Genomic DNA, 22,636 nt, shown 5'->3' on the forward strand with positions numbered 1-22,636 from the left:
TCTGCCTTAGCTCCACATCGCTGAATGCCTTTAGCTAATAAAAATCTGTCAGTCTCAGTCTTAAAAAATTCAATTGTCCTAGGCTCAGCAGCCTTTTTGGGGGAAGAGGGTGTCAGATTTCCATGGCCCTTTGTATGAAAAAGTGCTTCCTGATCTCACTCCTTGAATGGCTTAGCTCTAATTTTATTATACTTACTTGTTCTGGAAAGTGACCATAACATGGCCATTGTAGTCTACAATTCAGGTTAAGACATGTTGGGGCAGGGAGGGGGAGCTTTACCCTGTATCTAGCCTATTGCTATACAGGGAGTCCTTTGGACCATTTCAGAAGGAAGTTACTCTGCATCTTGCTCATGCTGTACCTGACTTAATACTAACGTTGAGTGAAAAAAAGTGGGGAATTATTATTTGTCCAGGATTGATTCTCGTTCAAGTATGCCAATGCACCCTCTCACAGATACGGATTAGGACTTGTTCTCCTAATTCAGAGTCGAGCACTCTAAGGAGCGGCACAGTGGCGCAGTGCTTAGCACCACAGCCTCACAGCTCCAGCGACCCGGGTTCGGTTCTGGGTACTGCCTGTGCAGAGTTTGCAAGTTCTTCCTGTGACTGCGTGGGTTTCCACCGGGTGCTCCGGTTTCCTCCCACAGCCAAAGACTGGCCGGTTGATAGGTAAATTGGCCATTGTAAATTGCCCCTAGTGTAGGTAGGTGGTAGCAGAATGGTGGGGATGTGGTAAGGAATGTGGGATTAATGTAGGATTAATATAAATGGGTGGTTGTTGGTCGGCACAGACTCGGTGGGCCGAAGGGCCTGTTTCAGTGCTGTATCTCTCTATAACTATGACCAACCCTGTGCCCTGAGCATCCTCCTCAGCAGACAGAATCAATGGAAGAGGAGCCAGCAGAGAGACAACTGCGTGAGTAGCAAGTGGTTAAGAGGAAAACCACACAGAAAGGGGGAACAGACCACCAGCCAAACCAGTGGCAAGAGAAGGCTCATGTCTGAAACTGACTACAGTGGCTACTCCTCATCAGATGAGGAAGGACAGGAAAGACAACGCCAGCAAAAGAAGCAGCAGAACACAAAAGGAGCTGGAGGAGAAGCTCCAAAACACTTGAAGCAGCAAAGGGCGCAGCGTACCTTAACCCCAAAGTGCAGAGTGCAGCAAGACGCCCAGTGCACTCCAGCTCCGGGAAGCCCGGAACAGCAACACCCTCAAGGAGGAACAAAGGGGAAAGACAGCACCAGCCGAGGAAGCACAGTCCAAACTTCCCTGCTTACACACCCCCACCCCACCCCTCCTCACGATGTCATGGAACAACCCTCCAGTGAGTGACTCGGGTGGTTTTCTCAGCCCAACAGCTGTGCAAAAGCTTGTGAACACTATGCTATGCAGGAACATACCCAAGGGCTGGTAAGCAACACACAGTTTGAATGGGTCTAAAGACTGCCTTCATTAGCTTGCGCAGCATTAAGTCCACTGCACGATGTGCATCAAAGTTGGGGGTACCTTGCCAAGGTCAAAGCTGACCTGCTGTTTCTGCAGGAGTGCAGAATACCACACCTCAGCACCTACAGGCGATGGTGGTCCCATGGACCGTCGATCTGGTCAGGGGGAAATGATTCCTGTACCTCTGGCCTGGGTATTCTGTTGTGCAGAGGCAACTTCACCATCTCCAAAGTTAAGGCATGGTGGGCGATCACCTCCTTGTAGCAGACATAATGTACAAAAACGCTTCACTGAATTTAATCATCGTGTACGCCCCGGTCCAATGCAACGAGCGGCTGACCGTCCTCTAGCAGCTCCCACTGCTGCTGGCGGTGCCCAGGTCGGTCATTCTAGACGATGACGTTAACTGCATCATTGATGCGGCTGGACGATCCGGCAGGGCTAACAGTCAAATGGACCCCACGTCCAGATTCCAAGCCGAATGGAGTCTTCAACAATCTTGCAGATGGAGCACCACATATATGCACCTGGCCTCCTTCTATGCCACAAATGACTCATGATTAAGTCAGACTTTTGCTTGACTAGTCCGCAAAACTATTCTCCCAACTAACCTACAGATGGCAGTGAGGCGGACTTTGCAGGATCAACTGGGCTGAGGCTGCCTCAGCTCTGCAACATCCCTACCCCATCTTACACCCATCTGATTTTCTGGTGGCAACTTTCATTTCATCCACCCAGATATGGGTGGTCATATTGAAATCAGATCCAAATGACAGAAACACACCAGCTGATGTATTTTCTGCCATGTTTGCTATGGGTGTTACAGGGATCATTTAATATCTAAATGGTCCTGTACTGAGCAATCAATTGCATAGGCTTATGTGTCAAACTCCCCACAAAAAACGTTTAAAACTTCCAGCACCAGAGACTGCCAACAATCCAATGTTACAACAAGCCTCCTAGGTCTCCCGCAAGCAATCTCCACCCCACTCTAGTTAGACACCCCCATGGAGATCGCTAATGTTATGCAAATGACTGGGGAAAAAGAAATTGTTGAGAATTAGAGGGGTATTTTTGTGGTGGTCAGAAATCTCACCATCCTTAAGATACGTCCCAATTCTCCTACAACAGAACATCTACACTAGTGTCTGCAGTGAATACCTGCTACCCTGCATCCTGAAAGAACTGATTCTACAATATCATGCAGGAATAAAGCACAAACTGGATGCAACATGGACTTTGTGCTAAGATGAATACAGCTAAAAGAGGAGTCGTTGTTCAAATTGATAGACTGCCATCTTGTGGTAATTTTGAACATTATTTTACATAGTACTTTTAGGCAGCTCGAGGAAAATTAAGGAGTTTTCCCGGTGCCTATTTAATTGAAATAGATGATTGCAGCCAGAGCAGTGATTTTTTTAAAAATTCATTCACAGGGTGTGGACTGCACTTTTTGCTCATCCCTAACTCCCTGAGTGGCTTACTAGGCTATTTTAGAGAGCAGTTAAGAGTCAACCACTTTGCTGTGGGTCTGGAGTTCATAGTCACCATTACTGATAAAAGCTTTTAATTCCAATTTATTAAATTCACTGAATTTAAATTACCTAGCTGCTGTGGTGGATTTGAACTCTTATCTCCAGACCACTCTACCATGATTTACTAGTCCAGTAACATAACCACTATGCTACCATACTCCTTTGGGTATGTAAAATGTGGCTGTGTACCCTATATAGGAAAGGGAGGAACAATGTGCCAGGATCCTTCCATACAATCACTAACCAATAATTTTCCATTGTAAGAAGTACATTACATGTAAATATTGGTGAAGGACTGGATCTGGCTCTTTACAGCCTGCCAATACACAGGAAAAGTTAGACAAGGAAAAACTGTTCCCATTAAGAAATGGTACAAGGACCAGGGGACACATTGAAAGTTTTGGGCAAAATAGGAGGAAGAACTTTTTTGATGCAGCGGGTGGTCAGGACCTGGAACTTGCTGCCCACAAGGGTGCTGGAAGTGGAGAAGATCAATGACTTCAAGAAGAAGTTGGATGGCCACCTGAGAGAAATAGACTCGCAGAGCTACGGGGGTTGAGCTGGAGAGTGGGAATGACTGTATAGCTCCGTGGAGAGCCAGCATAGACTCGATGGGCCAGATGGCTTTCTTCTGTGCTGTAAATGACTATGACTCTACAAGCTAACTCATGAACACTAAACAATTGGATGAGGTACAAAAGACAGTTCTATGGAAACATACTTGCAACTTCAGGAAAGGGAGCAGTAATAGGTTTTTAATGCTTCCTAAACAAAATATTGCAACAGCAATCTTAAAGAAATATGTGCCTTAGAGATACTTATTAAAATATTAGTCGCTTAATCTTGAAAATTAAAATAGCAAACAGACAACTATTTCTGTTTTGCTACTTAGCCTTACAATCTAAAAACACAAATCATTGGATGAACAGACATAAGGATTAGAGGCCAAACTTACAGCAATTCACCTAGTAAAATTGCAAAAAATCCCCAATTTCTGATCAAATATTACTGTAATTATTGACCTACTTAAGTGAGATTGAAGATTCTGACAATTTTCTCCAGTCCCATTATATGCTGCAGGACATGGTAATGATTTCAACATTTTCCATTTCATGTGTCCATTGTTATCAACAGGCTAGTCATTTCAGAAAATTTATTTAACAGTGTCCATGATTTAACATGCAATATTTGATGTATTTTAACTTTTGCTGAAGGAAGACTGAGGTAATGAGTTCCACAGGGTAGGCACTGTGAAAGAATGCATTAAAATAGATTACAAAATGAAACAAGATTGCAGCTTTACTTACATGAGGGTTCCTGAAAGCCCTATTTATGGATGGTGCCCTGGAGGCATCGCTGTTTGCACTGAAGCGAAATAGTTTCCCTGGTTGGCATTCAAGAGTACCCTTCCCAAAAAAGTAATTTAAAACTCCTGGCTCGAGATGGCTAACAGGTGATTATTCTCAGCAACACAAAGCAAACCAGACTTTAGCTGTGGAAAATGGCAGACTTGAGGAAAGATGCCAAGGTATACGCTCCCCAAAAAATTCTTAGAAAGTATTTGATCCAAATACACTCTCAAAACCCATTACTCGTGTTGCTTGTTTCATCAAAGCAGTCAGGCAGCCTTACTGCCCTCTAAATGCTAAGCGTGCATGACTGAACAGTACACTCATAAACATAAGACGCATGTTACATTTTAAGCTGTTGTTGCACTGAAATCCTACCAGTGCTTCACACAATTCCTGTCCGCTTTCGCTAGCTGCACGATGCATGTTCAGTTAGTGACACGTGTGGAAACATTTTAGAAAATGCAGCAGTGCAGTGATTTTGAGTAGACATGTAACATTATTAAATGTGAATGGAAATGAAAATGCTGCTCCAGCTAAACAATGCATCAGTATAGTTCAATAAATCCAAGTTATTTTTTTTTTACCTTAACAGTTTATAGCCAAAAGTCTCTTGCATAACATTTTAAGAAAAAACAGATTACAAACTTACACAGGAATTCTATAATTTAATCAAAATATTAAATTCAGTAATGAAAAAAAGAATTACAGAACCTTTGATGAATATTCTCACTTCCCCATCTAGAACAGAGTGAAGCCAAGATAGCAAACCAGCAAGAGACAATTCTACTAAGAAATTCCCGCAGTTCAGTTTGTCAATGCTATTATACACCATATTTCGTTTTACAATAAAAGCTGTCCACCATTTGTATCTGTATAAATCTCCAGTTATTTTCTGTAGCATCTTCAGTTTCAGAGTGTTTGCTGCCATAGGAACATCTTAATTTACTACACGTAGGCAACAGAAAGAACTCGTGCCATCATACACTCTAGACTTTGCTGCTATCCCTTCTTGCCTGCTCAGGCGATTGTATCTCCACAATGTCACTTGGACATGTTGTCAGCTATCAAGTCTTATGTAGTAACAACATTGCACTTTAAAAAACATTTTAAAATTAAAATGTACATACTAATAAATGCTAAGTAAATAAATTTAGTTCACAAGTTTTGTTCACTTGACTGTTTTCTGCTTTAGAAATATGCATGTACTTTATCTTATTCTGGTCCATGAGAATTAATTTTTAATGTGTTCATGGCACACATTGGTCAGAGGTTTCAATGTTAGCCAATATACCCAAAAGCATATCTTTGAAATGAAGTTATACGGATGTCTGCTTGTAGTTTTTAGTATCCAAGATTTTTTTGCCACACATTGCACAGATGCCTGAAACAAAAAAAAACTGTTTAATGTTCAAACATTTGATAATTCAGTTGACCAAGATACAAAGATTGATCAAAAAATAAAATACTGCAGATGTTGGAAATATAAAACAAAAACAAGCAGATGATGATGGACACTCATTAAATCAGGCAGTATTTGTGGAGAGAAAAGGCAAGGTGGCATTTTTGGTTGATCCTTCATCAGTATTGAAAGATTATACAAATAAACAATATTTGAAATGAACAGCACAGGGGATAGAGGATAGAAACAACAACACGCATAAGAAATAGAATGGAAACAGAGGAACAGAATCGGGCCAACTAGTCCCTCAAGCCAATTCCATCACTCAGTTAGATCATGGCTGATCTGTACCTCGACTCTATTTACCCAATTTGCTCCATAACCCTTATCCAACAAAAATATAGCTATCTCCATTTTGAATGTTTCAATTGACCTACTCTCAGCAGTTTTTTTGTTTTAGAGTGAAGAAATGTTTCCTGACATTACCCCCGAACAGCCGATGTCCCATTGTTCTGGATTCCCCCATGAGAGGAAATTGTTTTGCTCTTTCTACCCTATCAAATCTTATAATCAAATCATATCTTAAACAGCTCAATTAGATCACCCCCTAAATCTTTTTCCCAAGGGAGTATAAGCCTAGTCTATGCAACCCATCTCAATTTTACCCATTTAGCCACAGTATAATTCTGGTGAATTTGCGCCGCATCTCCTCCAAGGCCAATACATTCTTCCTGAAGTGTAGTGCCCAGAACTGAATGCAATACTCCAGTTGAGGCCTAACCACAGCTTTATACAACCATGGCTTAATTTTCACACTTGTGAATTCCAGCCCCTTTGGGATAAAGACTAACATTCAATTAGCTTTATCACTTTTTTTAGTAACTGTCCAATAGTATTTAAGTGATTCTGTACATGGACCTCTAAATTTTTCTGTTGTTCATAGGATGTGGGCATCGCTGGCAAGGCCAGCATTTATTGTCCATCCCCAACTGCCCTTGAGAAGGTGGTAATGAACTGCCTTCTTGCACTCCTTCTGGTGTAGATACACCCATAGTGCTGGTAGATAGGGAATTCCAGGATTTGACTCAGTGATGAAGGAATGGCCATATATTTCCAAGTCAAGAGGGAGTGTAACTTGGAAGGGAACTTGGTGTTCTCATGCATCTGTGGCCCTTGTACTTCCAGGGTGTAGAGGTCACGGGTTTGGGAGGTGCTGTCAAAAGAAGCCTTGGAGAGTTTTTGCAGTGCATCTTGTAGATGGTACACACTGCAGACATGGTGCACCAGTGGTGAAGGGAGTGAATGTTTAAGGTGGTGGATGGGGTGCCGATCAAGCAAGCTGCTCTGTCCTCGATGACGTTCAGCTGCTTGAGTGCTGCTGGAGCTGCACTCATCCAGCCAACTGAAGAATATTCCATCACACACAACTGTTCTGATGAAAGGTCAAAGACCTGAAATGTTAACTTTGCTTCTCTCGCTCCACAGTTGCTGCCAGAGCTGCTGAGTATTTCCAGCACTTTTTGTTTCAGATTTCCAGCAGCTGCAGTATTTTGCTTTTATTTTAGTATTCCATCACGATTAGTGTAAAGGCTTAGGAAAGTCAGCTGCAATGTTCCCACCAAGCTGTGGACATAGGTGCATGATCGTGCGGCAACCTGAAAGGTACCGCGCAGGCCTTGCTTTGTGATACATAATGTGCGTGCACAGCGACGCAAAATTTTTTTTAAGGGATTGCACACTGAAAAAACATGCTGTGCACAACAACTAAATTGTGATGGAAACATTGTCAGGTGGTGAGGCACTCACCACAGAATACCCAAACTCTGATCTGCTCTTGCCACCACAGTTTTTATATGGCTGGACCAGTTATGTTTCCAATCAAGGCCGATCTCAGGATGTTGATAGTGGGGAATTCAGCAATTGTAATGCTGTTGAACATCAAGGGGAGATGGTAAGATTCTCTCTCTTTGGGAATGGTTATTGCCTTGCAGTTGTGTGGCGTGAATGTTACTTGCCACTTATCAGCCCAAGCCTGAATGTTGTTCAGATCTTGCTGAATGCGGGCATGTACTGCTTCAGTATCTGAGGAGTAATTAATGGAACTGAACACTGTGCAATCAGTGAATATTCCCACTGCTGACCTTATGATGGAGGGAAGGCCATTGATGAAGCAGCTGATGATAGTTGGGCCTAGGACACTACCCTGAGGAGCTCCTGCTGCAATGGTCTGGGACTGAGAGGTTTGGTTTCTAACAACCACAACCATCTTCCTTTGCGTTAGGTATAACTCTGCTCCTCCACAGTTCCTAGCTTCTTACCATTTTAGAAAATACTCGATCTATCTTTCTTAGGTCCAAAGTGAATGACCTCATACTTCCCTATATTGAACTCTATCTGCCACAGTTTTGCTCACTTAATATGTCAATGACACCTTGCAACCTTCTGCTCCTGTCTACACTAACTGAGGCCACCTAACTTAGTGGCAGAATGATCTGTAAAGGAGATGGTTAAGCAACATAAGTGATATTAGCTAGAGACAATAGACATAATGAAAGAAATTTTTAAAAAGAGAGACAAAAGAATTGTATGAGACAGTATGTGAATCGCTAAAGAGATAGAGGATAGGCAGGTAGAAAGGAAAGCAAGAAAAAAGTATTAAACATACCCATCCCTCATTACACCTCCTATTGTCTCATGCTAATCTAATTTCTGCATCTCCTGTTCTTCAGTTAAGCATTTTACAAGGCATTCTATTTCAAATTAGTTTTTTCACCTCCCTTCCCAAGTTCCTTTTGAAATGCTGCTCATCTTGTGAAGTGATTCATTTTGGTAGGAAGAACAAGGAGAGGCAATATAAAATAAAAGATACAATTCCAAAGTGGAAGCAGAGGGACCTGGGAGTATATGTGCACAAATCATTGAAGGTGGCAAGGTGGGTTGAGAAATTGGTTAATAAAGCATATGGGATCCTGGGCTTTATAAATAGGGGCATAGAGCACAAAAACAACAAAGTTATGATAAACCTGTACAAAACCTTGGTTCGGCCTCAACTGGAGTATTGTGTCCATTTCTGGGCACCACACTTTAGGAAAGATATGAAGGCATTAGAGAGGGTGCAGAAAAGATTTACGCAAATGGTTCCATGGTTGAGGAACTTCAGTTACATGGATAGATTGGAGAAGCTGGAGTTGTTCTCCTTGGAGAAGAGAAAATTGACAGGAGATTTGATATAGATGTTCAAAATCACGAAGGGTCTAGACATAGTAGATAGAGAGAAACTGTGCCTGTTGGCAGAAGGATCGAGAACGAGAGAGCAACGATTTAAGGTGACTGACAAAAGCAGCAATGGAGACATGAAGAATTTTTTTTATGCAGTGCATGGTTAGGATCTGGAATGCACTGCCTGATTGTGATGGAGGCGGATTTAATTGAGGCTTTCAAAAAGGAATTGGACTGTTATCTGGAAAGAAAGAAATTGTAGGGTTACAGGGAAAAGGCAGGGAGTGTGACTAGGTGAGGTGCCCTTGCAGAGAGCCAGCACGGACACAACATGCTGAATGGCCTTTTTTGCTGTGACCATTCTGTGATTTGCACAGTTCTGATCAAGGATTCATAACTGACACATCAACTTGTCTCTTTTCTGCACAGATATTTTTGTTTTAATAAAATTAATAGGTAGAAGTGCCGCACAACACCTCTCCACAGAAATCTGGAATTATGGATGGATGAAGGGTAACAAGACAATAACTCAATTCTGAAGGGGGGCCTGGCCGAAAGCATTGGCCCATCTGTTCTTGCCAAGGATGCTGACTGACCTACTATGGGTTTTCAGCATTTTCCAATAGTGTTTCAAACCTGCAACATTTGCATTTCTTTTGATTTTTAACTGTCATCTAAACCAGTCAGTTGAATTACTAACACAGGTGAAGGATTTTTTAACTTTTCCTTTTTAGTAGGAATGAACAAAAAAATAAATAGTTGCAAGATATTACTACAAGACAGCAAGTGATACAAATGTTTTATTTAAAACAGCAAACTAAGAAGCAACTTGCTCATATGTTTGGAAGCAAAAAAATCTGATTTAACACAAACTATTTTAACATTCTTGCAAATACCATTTACAGCGACATTATGTTGAAAATGTTTGAAATGCTGTCACTTATTAATGATAAATACCAATTTAAATTTGAGTTTTCCCCGTAGCTAAATATGTTGTTACCTCAAAATGATTAAAACAAAATGGCCAATACATACCTTTTTTGTATGCACATCCTTGACAATAATTGGAACCAGCCTGGTGAACCGCACTTTTACAGATACGACATACTGAAAATCTGCTCTTTCCATAAGGATCAAACCTAAGGGGAAAAAATAATTCTTAGTTACATTGTCTTTTAACTTTTCTGAATGTGAGACTTTAGAAAGGCAGATCTTAAGGGACCAAGGAGTAAGCTCAGGAAACTGAATAGGACAGTACTTGTAGATGGAAAAAGGCAGGAAGGAAAGTGGCCTAGAAGTTCAGAAATACTTTAGAGTACAGATTAGACACCTACCACTAGGGGAGATGAGTAACTGAGGGAAAGGACTGATCTTGGCAGTAATGGAAGTAATATGAAAATAAGTACATAAATGAGTTTGTTCCTAATATATAAAATTATAGTGGAGCAAAACAAATCTAGGAACAGGTAAAGAAAGTTAAATTAGTCAGAAGAGCTAAAATCAAAGGCGATTAGGAAAACAGGGAACATTAAACATTAAAAAGAAATGCCAAACATTTCTTTATTCACAGCAAGGGGGTAATAAAAAGCAAATAGTGGATGGGGCCTGTGAGAGACCGCAAAGGTTGCATATTAATGCAAAGCAAACACAGTAAATCAACCTTTCTTTTGTGCCTTGACAGAGGTTAAGTTCCCAGAGGCAATGGAGAAAGTACTGAAGGAAATAGAAACATCAAGTGAGTCAGTCACTGATAGGTTAGTAAGTTAAGAGAAGACAAGGCATTAGGCTCAGATGCACTTGAATGATACTTAAAAGAACTGGCCCATGAAATTAATTACATTTTTCCCATTATCTTTAGGAAATAATTACAAATTAGAGTCACTTCCAAGGAGGCAGTGGCATAGTGGTAATGTCACTAGACTAGTAACCCATAGCCCCAGGCTAATGCTCTGGGGACATGGGTTTGAATCTCACCACAGCAGATGGTGAAATTTGAACTCCATTAATAAATCTAGAATTAAAAAGCTAGTCTAATGGCGACCATGAAACCATTGTCGATTGCTGTAAAAACCCATCTGCTTCACTCATGTCCTTTAGGGGAAGAAAATCTGCCGTCTTTACCTGGTCTGGCCTACATGTGACTCCAGACCCACAGCAACGCGGTTTACTCTTAATTGCCCTCTGAAATGGCCTAGCAAGCCACTCAGTTGTATCAAACCACTACAAAGTACAAGAAGAGGAACGAAACACAACGGACCATCCGGCATCAACCGAGGCACCAGAAATGACAACGGCAAACCTAGCCCAGTTTATCCTGCAAAGTCCTCCTTACTCAGATCTTGTGCCAAAATTGGGAGAGCTGTATCACAGACTAGTCAAGCAAAAGCCTGACATAGTCATACTCACGGAATCATACCTTGCAGACAATGTCCCAGACACCACCATCACCATCTCTGGGTATGACCTGTCCCACAGGCAGGACAGACCCACCAGAGCTGGCAGCACAGTGGGATACAGTCAGGAGGGAGTTGCCCTGGGAGTCCAAAACATCGACACTGGACCCCATGAAGTCTCATGGCATCAGATCAAACATGGGCAAGGAAACCTCCTGCTGATTACCACCTACCGACCCCCTCAGCTGATGAATCAGTGCTTCTCCATGTTGATCACCAATTGGGCATGAAATGTCCTCTGGGTGGGGGACTTCAATGTGCGACACCAAGAGTGGCTCAGTAGCACAACTACTGACCAAGCTGGCCAAGTCCTAAAAGGACAGAGCTGCTAGACTGGGTCTGCGGCAGATGATGAGGAACCAGAGGCAAAAACCTACCTGACCTTGTCCTCACCAATCTACCTGTCGCAGATGTATCTGTCCATGACAGTATTGGTAGGAGTGACCACCACACAGTGCTTGGAGACCAAGTCCTGTTTTCACGTTGAGAGTACTCACCAATGCGTTGTGTGGCACTACCACTGTGCGAAATGGGATAGATTTCGAACAGATCTAGCAATTCAAAACTGGGCATCCATGAGGCACTGTGGGCCATCAGCAGCAGAAGTGTATTCAGCCACAATCTGTAATCTCATGACCCGGCATATCCCCCGCTCTACCATTACCATCAAGCCAGCGGAACCAACCCTGGTTCAATGAATACTGCAGGAGGGCATGCCATGAGCAGCACCAGGCATACCTAAAAATGAGGTGTCAACCTGGTGAAGCTACAACACAGGACTACTTTCATGCCAAACAGCGAAAGCAGCAGGCGATTGACAGGGCTAAGCGATCCCACAACCAACAGATCAGATCTTAGCTCAGCAGACCTGCCACAGTCAGTCGTCAATGGTGGTGGACAATTAAACAACGACCAGGAGGAGGAAGCTCCACAAATATTCCCATCCACAACGATGGGCAGGGGCCCAGCACACCAGTACAAAAGACAAGGCTGAAGCATTTGCATCCATCTTCAGCCAGAAGTGCCAAGTGGATGATCCATCTCGGCCTCCTCCTGAGGTTCCCAGCATCAGAGATGCCAGTCTTCAGCCAATCCAATTCACTCCACGTTATATCAAAAAAACGGCTAAAGGCATTGGATTCTGCAAAGGCTATGGGCCCAAATAACATTCCGGCAATAGTACTGAAGACCTGTGCTCCAGAACTAGCTGTGCCCCTAACTAAGCTGTTCCAGTATAGCTACAACACTGGCACCTACACAGCAATGTGGAAAATTGCCCAGGTATGTCCTGTACACATAAAGCAGGACAAATCCAACCTGGCCAATTATCACCCAACCAGTCTACTCCCGATCATCAGCAAAGTGACGGAAAGAGCTGTCAACAGTGCTAGCAAGCATCACTTGCTCGGCAATAACCTGCTCACTGATGCTCAATTTGGGTTTCGCCAGGGCAACTCAGCTCCTGACCTCAGTACAGCCTTGGTCCAAACATGGACAAAAGAGCTGAACTCCAGAGGTGAGGCGAGAGTGACTGCCCTTGACATCAAGGCAGCATTTAACTGAGTATTGCATCAAGGAGCCCGAGCAAAACTGGAGTCAATGGGAATCAGGGAAAACTCTCCGTTGACTGGAGTCACACCTAGCACAATGGAAGATGGTTGTGTTTGCTGGAGGTCAATCATCTCAGTCCCAGGATATCACTGCAGGAGTTCCTCAGAGTCATGTCCTAGGCCCAACCATCTTCAGCTGCTTCAATGACCTTCCCTCCCTCATAAGGTCAGAGTGGGGATGCGCACTGATGATTGCACAATGTTTAGCACAGTTCGCAACTCCTCAGATACTGAAGCAGCTCATGCCCATATGCAGCAAGACCTAGACAACAACCAGGTTTGGGCTTATAAGTGGCAAGTAACATTCGCGTCACACAAGTGCCAGGCAATGACCTTCTTCAACAAGCGAGAATCTAATCATCTCCCCTTGACATTCAATGGCATTACCATCGCTGAATTCCCTACTACCAACATGCTGGGGGTTACCATTGACTAGAAACTGATCTGGACCAGTCGCATAAATGCTGTGGCTACAAGAGCAGGTCAGAGACTGGGAATTCTGCGGCGAGTAACTCACATCCTGTTCCCCAATGCCTGTCCACCATCTACAAGGCACAAGTCAGGGGTGTGATGGAATACTCTCCACTTGCCTAGATGGGTGCAGCTCCAACAGCACTCAAGAAGCTCGACACCATCCAGGACAAAGCAGCCTGCTTGATTGGCATCCCATCCACCACACTCAACATTCACTCCCTCCACCACCGATGCACAGTGGCAGCAGTGTGTACCATCTACAAGATGCACTGCAGCAACTCATCAAGGCTCCTTTGACAGCACCTTCCAAACCTGCGACCTCTACCACCTAGAAGGACAAGGGTAGTAGTTGCATGGGAATACCACCACCTGAAAGTTCCCCTCCAAGCCACACACCATCCTGACTTGGAACTATATCACCGTTTCTTCACTGTCACGGGGTCAAGATCTTTTAGCTCCCTTCCTAACAGCACTGTGGGTGCACTGACACCCCAAGGACTGCAGCGGTTCAAGAAGGCAGCTCATCACTACCTTAAGGGCAATTAGGGGTGGGCAATAAATGGTGTCCTAGCCAGCAGCACCCACATCCCACAAATGAATAAAAAAAATCCTCAAGTCTCCTTTTCTTAGAGAAATGATTCACTGACAAACATACAAACTATATAAATATCAAAAATCAACATTAGATTCAAATTTTTAACTCTTCTAGCAGTGTGGCAAGGCATATCCCTGTGATTTATACAATTATGATATTGTGTAAATGTTTCTCAAAAACATAATTCTAAAAAGCATAAAAACAAATGAATCCCATTTAAACATAGTACCAAGCATATGGAACAAAGATCCCAGGTTCAATTCTCAGTCCAGGACGTTACCTAATCTAAGTCAAATCAGCAGCTGGATCACTGCTGTTCATCCACAATTCAGCCAGGACTCAAACTCCTGATCTTTAGTCAGCAATTCCCACTGAAAGAAATATTTCTACGCAATGAGGATTAAGTGACTGTGTTGCTATCCATAACAGCAGTCAGAATGGCTAAACTCATACATTAAGAATGACCACTTGAGCAGGGTACTGGAGTGTTTTAAGTACCTGAAGAAACTTATGTGTATTTACAACTTTCCGAAACAAGCTTATCTTTGAAAACAATGCTTTATACCAACCTTGCTTTTTTAGAAGTCAATGCCTTGTTTTCATTGATCTTGCGACCACCACTTTCTGTATAAATACATTACAGCTTAAATTAAAAAGGCATGTCCCCAGTGAGTATAAAAGCATTTCAATCCATATGCAGCCATGCAGCAATTGAATTTGGTTAGTACCCATTGTGTTCCTTGATCCATCTTTCCAAGTGTCTGGAGTAATAACTCTTCCCAGCTTCTTTTCACCTACACAAATATAACAAAACATAAACAATAAATTAAATAGAACCATCAATAAAGGGAAAACATTGAGAATTTTATTTATATTCATTGACTGACAGACTCAGATGTCTAAAGGACATGAAAGGTGCTTTTAAATACAAATTCTTTCTTTATAAATAAAAAGGTAAGAGAGGTCACATTTTGCAAGGAAAGGGAGGTTGGCGATGGGGCAGCAGTTGGAAGTACAGAGGGATCAAGGGTGGGGCTTCCATGATGGGGATGAAGAACAGAAGATTTGAAAGGAAGTACCTAAGGAGGGGGATGCATTAACATCAGCAAACACGGGGACCAGGAAAGGGAAGATGGATGGCCAGCAGTCCAGTGGCAATAGGGTTGAGGGAGCAGGAAGTGGGTCTCATGGACAAGATGAGCTCAGAAAGAGCATGTGGCGCAAAACAGTAGAGAAACTAGAGAAAGATGAGAGCTCAGGGCTGGGCCAGAAGGGAAACCTTGGCCTGGTAGGCAACAGGGAGAGATGCGCCAGAGACAGCTGCCATTAAATTTCTATAACCCAGTAGGGAGTGGCCAATGGCCAGCATCACAAGCAGAGAGCCGGAGCCACCGGCCCCTGTCCTGAAAATGACAGGCCAGCAGCTCGGTCAGACGGAAACAGCAGACCGGGGCCTCCTGGGCCCAGGCAGGGCAGGGCCGCACTCACATTTCTCACACACCATCCTGGACACCTCTCCGATCGCTCACATCCGGCAACAAACTGTCATTTCCGTTCCGGAAACTGCCTCCTCATTGGTTCAAAAGCACAATCGCAAACGGAAGTTGCCATCTGGGTCCTAGCGCGAGACCTAGCACTAATATTGTTAGTTTAGGCAGCTTGTTATAATATATATATATACGGTTTGCTGATAATTTATATAAAACATTCAAAATTATTAGCCTTACAGATATTCTTTACAGGACTGTCAAATGCCACTGCTAGGAGCATACATGCAAACTATCAGCTTTTCAACCGACGTGTCAGCTTGTCGGTGTTTCACATAAACTGGTTCTTCCAGGGAGGGGATTGGAAGTTGTCCTTCAGTCAGAAACATCTGGAGGTTGCTGGAACCGGTTGGTTGGAAGGACAAATGATGTTTGACGGTCTATTTTTGTCCCAATTTAGTTTGCGTCTAAAAAAGATCCAAAGGTTTTAAGTCAAGTTAATGATTTTAGACCCACAGTTACTGGTTTAGTTGGTCTTCAAAGAAGTTAGATACAAGAAATATTCTGCTGAAATCCAATTGTTAAAAACGTTTTAAGTTTTTGAAGGGATCTTTCTGGTGTACATCTGGATTTTTTTTGTAATCATGACTAGTTGTAGCCTTTTTTTTAAGTAAGGAAAACGTTTTTTGACGTGAATGTGTTAAAGGTGTTATTCAACATTTTTGTCACTGCATTGAGAAATTGCCACAGTTTGGAAGTGAAGGCACCAGGGGCGCAAACCACCCAATTCTTCCAGGAATGGGCGTATTTGTGGGTTGGCTCCTGGGATGGGGATTCCCCCATTGGTATATGGCCACTCTGACTATGATAAGGCTTAAGGTCATGCACAAGAGAATTGCCAATTTACATTACTTCCAATGGGCTACACCTCCTTTACTGATTTCCAAAACTAATGGTACACAGATAGAGCTCTGTTATCAGCAGCCTGAAGGAAGAAGATGGCTCGGTAACGTCTTCGCAGTCCGACATACTAAGGATCAGCAAATCCTTTTATGCTGGGCTGTATGACGCGAAGCCCACAGACAGCAGAGCCTCCCAGTCCTTCCTGTCATCTATCACAGAGGTCTTAGATGACAGCAGGAGGGAGAGACTGGACAAACCGCTAACTCTGGACGAGCTGACAAAGGCCGTCGAGTCCTTCGAGACGAGTAAAACTCCCAGAAGCGACGGCTTACCGGTTGAATTGTACTCGGCCCTGTGGGACTGGGTTGGCCCGGACCTGCTGGAAGTATACGAGAGTATGCTCCTGGCTGGCAGCATGTCAGAATCCATGAGGAAAGGCATCATCACCCTCATTTACAAGTGGAAGGGGGAGAGGGCAGAAATCAGAAATTGGCGGCCCATCTCACTGCTTAATGTTGACTACAAGATTCTGTCCAAAGTCATAGCCAGTCGTCAAGTCTGCTCTGGAGTTGGTGATCCACCCTGATCAGACCTGTACTGTACCCGGCAGGAAGATCTCTGATAGTCTCGCACTACTCAGGGATACGATTGCCTATGTACGGGACAGGAGGGTGGACACCTGCCTCATCAGCCTGGACCAGGAGAAGGCTTTTGACAGGATATCGCACACCTACATGATGGACGTGCTTTCCAAAATGGGGTTTGGGGAGGGAATCTGCAATTGGATCCAACTGCTCTACACAAACATCAGTAGCGCAGTCTCAATCAATGGGTGGGAATCGGAAAGTTTCCCGATCAAATCTGGAGTCAGACAGGGCTGTCCTCTGTCCCCGGTCTTGTTTGTTTGCTGTATTGAACCCTTTGCTGAGTCTATTAGGAAGGATGCGAGCATAAGAGGGGTGACAATCCCAGGCAGCGGAGGCACTCAGGTTAAAACCTCCCTGTACATGGAGGACGTCGCCGTCTTCTGCTCGGATCCGCTGTCCGTGTGCAGACTGATGAGCATCTGCGACCAGTTCGAACTGGCCTCGGGAGCCAAAGTTAACCACGGCAAGAGCGAGGCCATGTTCTTTGGGAACTGGACTGACCAATCCTTTGTCCCCTTCACCGTCAGGTCAGATTACCTGAAGGTGCTGGGGATATGGTTCGGAAGGGCCGGGGCGTGCACCAAAACCTGGGAGGAGCGAGTAGCCAAGGTACGACAAAAGTTGAGCATGTGGGGGCAGCGATCTCTCTCCATTGTGGGTAAGAACCTGGTCATCAGGTGTGAGGCGCTCACGTTGTTGCTGTACGTGGCGCAGGTCTGGCCCGTACCCCACTCCTGCGCTGTGGCAGTCACCCGAGCCATTTTCCACTTCATCTGGGGATCTAAAATGGACCGGGTCCGGAGGGACATGATGTTCAAATCTCTGGACAAGGGCGGGAAAAATGTACCCAATGTGGCCCTGATCCTGATGACCACCTTCGTGTGCGGTTGCATCAAGCTGTGTGTAGACCTCCAGTGCGCAAACTCCAAGTGTCACTACGTGCTGAGGTTCTATCTGTCCCCGGTGTTGCGAAGGATGGGCCTGGTCACATTGCCGCGGAACGCTCCATGCAGTTGAGCCGTGCCGTACCACCTATCCTTCGTGGAGCAGTTTCTGCGGGAAAACACCTTTGACCACCGGTCCATCAGGCAGTGGTCTGCACGGAATGTCCTCAAGGCCCTACGGGAAAAGGAGACGGTGGATCCTGTCGGATGGTTCCCCGAGCAGACCGTCAAAGTCATTTGGCGGAATGCCTCATCACCAGAACTTTCAAACAAGCACCAAGACGTAGCTTGGCTGGTGGTGAGAAGGGCCCTCCTCGTCAGATCCTTCATGCACACCTGAAGTCTCGCCCCCCTCCGCGCAATGCCCCCGCGGTGGCTGTGGTGGGGAAGAGACGGTTGCCCACCTCCTCCTGGAATGTGTCTTTGCAAAGCAGGTGTAGAAAGAGATGCAGTGGTTTTTGTCGAGGTTCATCCCAAGCAGCTCTGTAACACAGGAGTCTGTGCTCTATGGGTTGTTCCCAGGGACGCACACCGAGACAAACATCAACTGCTGCTGGAGGACTATCAATTCGGTGAAAGACGCCCTTTGGTCTGCCCGAAACTTGCTGCTCTTCCCGCGCAAAGAGTTGTCCACGACCGAATGTTGCAGACTGGCACATTCCAAGGTCCAGGACTGCGTGCTGAGGGGCGCACTAAAGCTTGGGGCAGCAGCAGCAAAGGCTCAATGGGGAAAGACCACAGTGTAAGGTCCCCCCATCAAGCTGAACAGAGGGGCTGGATCCATGGGAAACCCCTCGAACTGTATCGGAGAAATTTTGTGTGCTGTAAATGTAAAAATGTATATGGCATGACAATGAAATGGAAGAGTTGTGAGGCAACTCATGAATGTATAGAAGGAAACTGATCACCTTTGCACTGTTTGTATTTTTTGACTCGATGCTGTTTGAAACTGTTTGGCAATGTAATTTTTACAGATTTTTATGCATAAAGTATATTTTGGAAATTAAAAAAACAAGTAGGTGCCGTTTACAGGTAAAGTGTTTTTTTTTGCTCCTGTACTAATTTATATTTAAACTTCTTTGCCATTTTTCAATTTGAAGTGACCCTAATACAGTAATTTAACTTCTACAAAAACAAATTACTGCGAATGCTGAATATCAGAAATAACAACAGAAATGCTGGAAAAACTAAGCAGGTCTGGCTGCATCTGTGGCGAGTGAAACAGAAGTTAACGTCTCAGGTCAGTGTGACCTTGAAAAGGTAATCGCCCTGAAAAGTAAATTTTTGTTGCTCTCTCCACAAATGCAACCTGACCTGCTGAATATTTCCAGCACTTTCTGTTTGGATTAGGGGAATTTAACTTGTTTACCCTCGCCATCTACAATGCTGGCAGTCCTGACACAGTGCTCAAATTGCCCCCAGGCACAAAGGGCTGAAAGCGCGCCTGGAACGAAAAGTTACACTCCAAATGTCCTACGTCAGAGGTCCCGCCCTCTCTCCGAACGATTGGTCCAAAATCGGCCAACAGTCAGGCAGCAGGCGGCGGATGCCTTGATTCTGATTGGCTGGATGGTGTTGTCAATCACCGAGTGCCTAGCCTAGCGCTTCCGCTGCACTGAGGCAGGTTGTCTTGATGGTGGAAGTGGGAAGGATGAGAGAGGCTGATCTGTAATCTAGGAAAGAGGCAGGAAGAACCTAGATGGACCGATACTATAAAATAACATTTGGCTAAAAAGCTAGCTTCAGAAGGAGTTATTTTTTAGTTGGTCGTTGGCTATCATTTTTAATGCTGTAACATTTTGCACAGTCGAGTTGGTAACAAATCACTAAGGGACAAATATGAAGGATGTTGAGTTAAGAGGCATGTTCTCTGCGCATATTATTCTCATCCTATCTGTCGTGTTTGCTACCTTGGTTCCCCCTTTATTTTTGGATGACTTTTCTGTAATTGGAAGCCACTTGCTGTGGCTATGTGTTTGCTCTGCCACTGTTGCTGCTGTTACCATTGTTTTGTATTCATTGTTGGAAACGAACACTACCTCTAGCAAAAAGAATTCCTCCAGTACCAAGGTAAAGATCGTGATGTATGTTTCACACATTTTGAGGGCTGTGCATTTTGTTTTGAAAAAGTAAAATAATCTGTATTGGCTCTATGTCTTAATTTCAGGTCACTAAGATCTTCAGGTCCTGTTTGTTATTCCTCACTTCCTGCTTAATGTTTCATGGAATTATAGTTTTATATGGAGCGCCGCTACTAACGTAAGTATACAATGAACTGGAATTCTATCAGGGTTCTCATTCTGGGAGGGTACTTATAACTTGTAATTGTGGACAAAAAATGCAGGTAACTGATGTCTTTCACCCCACCCTTTTTTCATGGTGAAAGGGGAAGCTGGTGTAGGACCCCAATTTGCAGGGGTGTAACCCCTGTTTTAAGCTGGCATCCGGGACAACGAAAAGTCACCAGAGTCAGTATCATTAAAAATAGCAGTGCAGGTTAGCAAGGGCATTTAAAAATCGAAATTAAACACTGTGGGGGCTCATTTCTAGAGGAATAGAATTTAAAAGCAGAGGTTCTATTAAGAAAAAAAATAAAAGCAAAATACTGCGGATGCTGGAAATCTGAAACCAAAACAAGAAATGCTGGAATCACTCAGCAGGTCTGGCAGCATCTGTGGAAAGAGAAGCAGAGTTAACGTTTCGGGTCAGTGACCCTTCTTCGGAACGGTTCCGAAGAAGGGTCACTGACCCGAAACGTTAACTCTGCTTCTCTTTCCACAGATGCTGCCAGACCTGCTGAGTGATTCCAGCATTTCTTGTTTTGGTTCTATTAAGAAGCTTGGTTAGACTATGCTTAGAATATTGTGTACAGTTCTGGTTTTCTTAAATGATATCAAGGCGTGGGAGTAGATTTGCAAGGATAATACCAGAACTGAAAGGTTATACCTGTCAGGAAAGACTGATTTTAAGCTGGGGCTCTTTTCGCTGGCTTCAGGGGTAACCTAATAGAGGTCCTTAAATGAGGAAGGGGTTTGATGGGGTGGGTGTAGTGAAGGTGTTTTCACTTGTGAAGGAGTCTAAAACTCAAGGTCATGCATATAAGATAGTCACTAATAAATACCATAAAGAATTCGGGAGAAACTCCTTTACACAGAGTGTTTAGTGAGGAACTTGCTACCACGAGGAGTAGTTGAGGCGAATACCTTGGATGCTTTTAAGGGAAAGCTAGATAAGTACATGAGAGAGAAAGGAATAGAAGGATAGGCTGATAGGGTTAGATGAAATAGGGCAGGAGCTGGTTCATGTGGAGCGTAAAACACTGGCACAGACCAGTGGGCCAAATGGGCTGTTTCTGTGCTGTGAATTCGATGTAAAATGAAGAAAATCTATCTCTTAGTTATGCACTTAAGCATTGTAGATGCAGGAAAAGCTTGATGTACAATATTGTATTAAATCTAAACTGCTCTGGAATGTGTTTGCTTTTAAATTTCTGTTTGAGACAAAGTCTACAATACAAATTGCTTTTAGTTTCCCAATATTTTACCCTCAAGTTCACAGATGACATGAAAATTGATGGTGTCGTAAACAGTGAGGAGGATAGCCTTCGATTACAGGACGATATAGATGGGCAGAACAGTGGCAAATGGAATTTAATCCTGAGAAGTGTGAGGTGATGCATTTTGGGAGGACTAACAAGTCAAGGGAATATACAATGGATGGTAGGACCATAGGAAGTACAGAGGGATCTTGGTGTACTTGTCCATAGATCACTGAAGGCAGCAGCACAGGTAGATAAGGTGGTTAGGAAAGCATTTGGGATATTTGCCTTTAGTAGCCAAGGCATAGAATATAAGAGCAGGGAGGTTATGATGGAGCTGTACAAAACATTGTTGGTCCACAGCTGGAGTACTGTGTACATTTCTGGTTGCCACACTTTAGGAAGGATATGATTGCACTGGAGAGGGTGCAGAGGAGGTTCACCAGGATGTTGCCTGGGCTGGAGCATTTCAGCTATGAAGAGAGACTGGATGGCTAGGGTTGTTTTCCTTAGAGCAGAGAAGGCTGAGCGGGGACCTGATTGAGGTATACAAAATTATGAGGAGCATAGATAGGGTATATAGGAAGAAACTGTTTCTCTTAGCAGAGGTGTCAATAACCAGGGGGCATAGATTTAAGGTTATGGGCAGGAGGTTTAGAGGGAATTGAGGAAAAATCTTTTCACTGAGGGTAATAGAGGCAGGAACCCTCACAACATTTAAGAAGTATTTGGATGAGCACTTGAAACGCCATAGCATACAAGGCTACGGGCCAAGTGCTGGAAAATGGAATTAGAATAGATAGGCTTGATGACTGGCACGGACACGGTGGGCTGAAGGGCCTGTTTCTGTGCTGTATAACTCTATGACTCTACCTGGTTCACCTGATTTTTCAAGTTGTGTCATGGCTCCTGGAATTTTATTTTCTGATTTGCTTTTCCCTCCTCCCCTGTCCGCAGAATTTAATTTAATTATTGCAAATAATGTCAGGAGCACATTGACACAGAACATACAAAAAAGGGTGGGAAA

The 22,636-nt window shown here is 43.9% G+C and overlaps 2 protein-coding genes across 2 annotated transcripts in view; one reads left to right on the forward strand and one right to left on the reverse strand.

The window, feature by feature from the left end:
* Positions 1-4,894: 4,894 nt before the first annotated feature.
* Positions 4,895-15,679, reverse strand: cript (cysteine-rich PDZ-binding protein). The gene is made up of 5 exons (XM_068045185.1): positions 15,579-15,679; positions 14,819-14,884; positions 14,660-14,714; positions 9,994-10,097; positions 4,895-5,721 (listed from the first exon to the last, which is right to left on the reverse strand). Exons 1-5 carry the CDS (start codon positions 15,592-15,594, stop codon positions 5,657-5,659), a joined length of 306 nt encoding a protein of 101 aa, XP_067901286.1. The 5' UTR covers positions 15,595-15,679; the 3' UTR covers positions 4,895-5,656.
* Positions 15,680-19,670: 3,991 nt separating this feature from the next.
* Positions 19,671-22,636, forward strand: part of pigf (phosphatidylinositol glycan anchor biosynthesis, class F) — a 47,900-nt gene continuing 44,934 nt past the window's right edge. The window contains exons 1-2 of the mRNA XM_068045186.1: positions 19,671-20,141; positions 20,239-20,330. Of these exons, the coding sequence (XP_067901287.1) occupies positions 19,911-20,141; positions 20,239-20,330 (323 nt within the window). The 5' untranslated portion in view covers positions 19,671-19,910. The remainder of the gene's footprint in view (positions 20,142-20,238; positions 20,331-22,636) is intronic.

The sequence above is a fragment of the Heterodontus francisci genome, chromosome 13 (genome assembly GCF_036365525.1).
Source record: "Heterodontus francisci isolate sHetFra1 chromosome 13, sHetFra1.hap1, whole genome shotgun sequence".
Classification (NCBI taxonomy): Eukaryota; Metazoa; Chordata; class Chondrichthyes; order Heterodontiformes; family Heterodontidae; genus Heterodontus; species Heterodontus francisci.